A 3,656-nucleotide genomic window follows, 5' to 3' on the forward strand; every position below is an offset into this window, starting at 1 on the left:
GAAGAATAAGCAAATTTAGCTCAATCTCAACACTAAAGTGTTTGTAAATCAGAATAACATCCACTAAAAATATTAATCTCAGCATTTTTGTTGTTCTACAAAATATGAGATGGTACAACACATCCGTAGTTTTGGTAAGAACTTAGAGCCCTAACATAATGCAAATAGGAGACAGTTTATTCAACCAAAGCAAGCAACTCGCTCTCCTTGCAGAAACAATGCCTTGCATCAGTTCCCAAATCCACCTGGATAGGTTGAGATATACACAGAAAAGCATTTAATTTGCCAGTAACAGACACTAATCAAAGTAGTTGCTGTGTACAACTAGTAAAACTAAAGTTGGCATACATCATAAGCTAATCTAGACACAATGCAACTAACACCATCTTTGACCCTGAAACAGCATTTCACAACTCCAAAATATTACTTACTCTAGCAATTTAGAGCCGATCACAACATTAAAACACGTAGATGTAGATTCATTTTTCATTGTTCCTGTTATAACTAATTAGAGTCATACTTTAGGCGTTCACAAAGTTTGGGCCATTTGGCAAATTTCACATCTTTAAGGGCATCTAAGTTGGATTTGCTAACTTATATCCGATAATACACCATATTGAAAGTAACTATTCATTGAACACCAGCTATGTCCACCACCCGTGTAGAGGGCTAACAACCTATGGACTAACATCAACTGCTTTGGCAACCAACATTTCATTAGCTTAAAGGCTATTTCTGGAAGCATCCCACCACGAACCCTGTTTCAACCCTCGCTCAAAGATATGAAACCATTAACCTACCTTCCACCAAGTATGACATTACCAAATTTGAGAATATCGAGAACTTAACATGGATTTAATAGGACAGCAGTTCGGAATACTCCTCAAGGATGTGATGCCCATAATCCAATCAAGTCTGTCAGGGTAACAATAGTTGAGCATTCTAGATAGACTAAACTAGCAATAATAAGCAGATTTTACGATAACAGCCATTTGACACTTCAATAACCAAGTAAGGTGAACTGTTGATCCCAAGTATTCTTCTTAACTGCAAACCCTTTACTACATCAAATCTCTATTTATGAGGAAGCCCGATCTTCAGAATTAATTTTATAGGCTTCCGTGTCACTCAGTAAATCCCTCTCAGGTAGGTGACCTCCAGTTGCCTTCTACTAATGTTATCAGGTAAGACTAGTTCTAACAGTCCCGTTATTCTTATACTCCGTGATCCCTAGATTAATTAAAACACTAAATGATACTAAGGGAAATAACACGGACCACAAAAGTCTTGACCATTTTCCAACACGACTGGCCTATCAAAACTAGAAGAGATAAGTAATGATTTTTCAAGAGCACTAGTTTGCCAAGAAGAGAATTTAGATCCTTTCAGCAAGGCAAAAAAAATGATAAAGTACGAAACAGAGTGGTGCTTAGGCATGTCAATAAACACAATTATAGATCAGCTCACTACTAAACCGCATACCTCGTAAGCGTTGATGTCAGAGAAAAGAACCTGCAAAAAGAACCATATCATTCATTCGGAAGAACATACACAAAGGATCAGTAAAAAAAAAAATTTAAGAAGGATCAATAACGCAAGCCATCATCCCCTCCACCAAGGGGTGGAACTTGGAACTTGGAAAGAGAGATTAGCAAAGCTCTATGACTTGACAATTCTTTCCAAAGAAACTAGTACCATGAAGCATACAAATAAAATAAAAATGAAATCTTCATCTTTGATAGAAATTCACGACATCAAAAGCTCCGAAAGACTTACCTTCTTCCCCGCCTCTACTTGAGCAACCTCAGCACCAACAGAGAGAACCTAGAATTAACAAAATTGGTCTCAGTGAGTCATCAAAAGGATATTTAATACCATCATATGCATCTCCAATCTGTCCAAATGAACAAATAATATGCATAAAACTTACTTCTCCCATAAGATAGCGCTCGAATTTCACTGCTGATTTTGGAAGCAAAACTCCACCAGCAGATTTCTGCACGCAAACTCTTTCTTTCAGTGAATATTACAGAAAGGTCTCTGTACTGCTGTGTATCTGGTCAGTCTTATATAACAGTAGACAAACCAAAATTATTTTATGCTAAGCATATATGTGCCATAACTCATGTAGGTAAAAAAAAAACTTGCAAGTTGCATCAATACATCATCCAGACTTCTTTACTAGCACGTATAAGCTGTTTCTTTTCAGTTAACCGATTAAAATTTCTAGGAGCATATTACAAACAACAAGTCACATAAGAAACAATCATAAAGAGGAATAGGTGTCTGGAAGGACACATAAAGTAGAAAGGAGTGCTCATTGAACTCTAGAAGATCTAGTAATGCTTGTTTAAGCAATATGAAAAGTAGAACAATTTAGTCATGTATGAAAAGTGTAGTACAAGTTCACTGAGAAAAGTTTTAAAAAGATTAATACTCATTCTGGATGAAACCATAGCATGATGAATCTATATATACATATAACATGCTGGACTAGTATGTCTTTTCTTCTTTTTTCACAAATGAAGCGTCACACGCATACATTACATCCATATGATTTAAGCTAGCTTAATCCTTTATTAAAATTAACCTTCCCCTGATGTACAGTATAATTCATTGGCACCAAACATAAATCCAGTTAACAGTACTTCTAGATTATTAAGTTTGCTCTCATGGAAAAAAAACAAAAAGACAAACTTTTGTCATGCTACTTATTGCAAAACAATCAAGAGCCTCAACAGAAATTAAATTACACAGTCATATCTAGTTGTGAAAACACAATACACCACAATGTGGTGCCCAAATCACTGGTTTCAAAAGCACTAACGTGATAGCACCTTTGCATGATACGCAAGTCCAGTTCTTCCAATATTATACAATAAAATTCAACTAGGTAAATTGGCAAAAAAGAGAACAATTAAGAGACAACTGTAAAAGTACCTCAGACAACTCTTCTAACCGAATTAAAACTCTATCAGCTTGCGGCACAACCTATATTCAAAACAAACAAAATAAGTAACCAAGCTACCATTCCATAATTTTCCTACTTCAAATACTAACAAATAACAAAATTGTTCACATTGACTTAAAGGAGTCACCTTTGTGGGTTCCCATTTCTTAGAAATGGCATTAATTCTCAAAGAATTTCTCTTCAGACCTGCACAAAATCGAAAAGGGGGTAATGAGAAAGTAAAGAAAATAACAAGAAAACATAAAAATTACAGTTTAGCTAAAGGGGAATTCCTATCAAGAAAGAGATTGGGTTGTGAGATATGTACCTATAGGTCTTTGGGTAGAGAAAGAAGGAAGATTTGTGGAGTGAGAAGTGAAGGGTTTAGCCACCGTAATGAATGTAGAAGCCATGGATAAGGCGAGAGCAGCTGCTGTTTACAGTGTAGAGAATAGAGTATAGTAGGTGTTTGGTGACCCAGTCCAATAAGGGCAATTAAAGGGGTTGTGAGGGGTATAATTGTAAATCCTTGTACAAAAGATTATTAGCTTCGTCTTTGTTCTAGATTGTTCGGATTGTAATTTACAAATTTTACATTGTCTATGCTACAAAATTTTAATAGATTTGTAAAAGATGTTCGAAAAAAAGAAATTCAAGATTTTCCTCTTTTCAAATCAGGCATATCTAGACGTGCCCCCCTGAATTT

At 35.6% G+C, this 3,656-nt stretch overlaps 1 protein-coding gene across 1 annotated transcript; it reads right to left on the reverse strand.

Moving 5' to 3' along the window:
* LOC109225004 (10 kDa chaperonin 1, chloroplastic) lies at positions 1-3,433 on the reverse strand. The gene is made up of 7 exons (XM_019389598.1): positions 3,279-3,433; positions 3,099-3,157; positions 2,941-2,991; positions 1,931-1,996; positions 1,777-1,824; positions 1,483-1,512; positions 1-245 (listed from the first exon to the last, which is right to left on the reverse strand). The coding sequence occupies exons 1-7, from the start codon at positions 3,361-3,363 to the stop codon at positions 177-179; spliced, it is 408 nt and encodes a 135-aa protein (XP_019245143.1). The 5' UTR covers positions 3,364-3,433; the 3' UTR covers positions 1-176.

Source organism: Nicotiana attenuata, chromosome 1 (genome assembly GCF_001879085.1).
Source record: "Nicotiana attenuata strain UT chromosome 1, NIATTr2, whole genome shotgun sequence".
Lineage (NCBI taxonomy): Eukaryota > Viridiplantae > Streptophyta > Magnoliopsida > Solanales > Solanaceae > Nicotiana > Nicotiana attenuata.

What these genes read in the sequence shown, in the direction of transcription:
- LOC109225004 (XM_019389598.1), bottom strand. Translation starts at nt 3,363, where the DNA reads ATGGCTTCTACATTCATTACGGTGGCTAAACCCTTCACTTCTCACTCC. An exon ending in AGAAATGGGAACCCACAAAG is followed by an intron (nt 2,992 to 3,098) that starts GTGACTCCTTTA and finishes TTTTGAATATAG; the next exon opens with GTTGTGCCGCAAGCTGATAG. An exon ending in AGCGCTATCTTATGGGAGAA is followed by an intron (nt 1,825 to 1,930) that starts GTAAGTTTTATG and finishes TGTTAATTCTAG; the next exon opens with GTTCTCTCTGTTGGTGCTGA.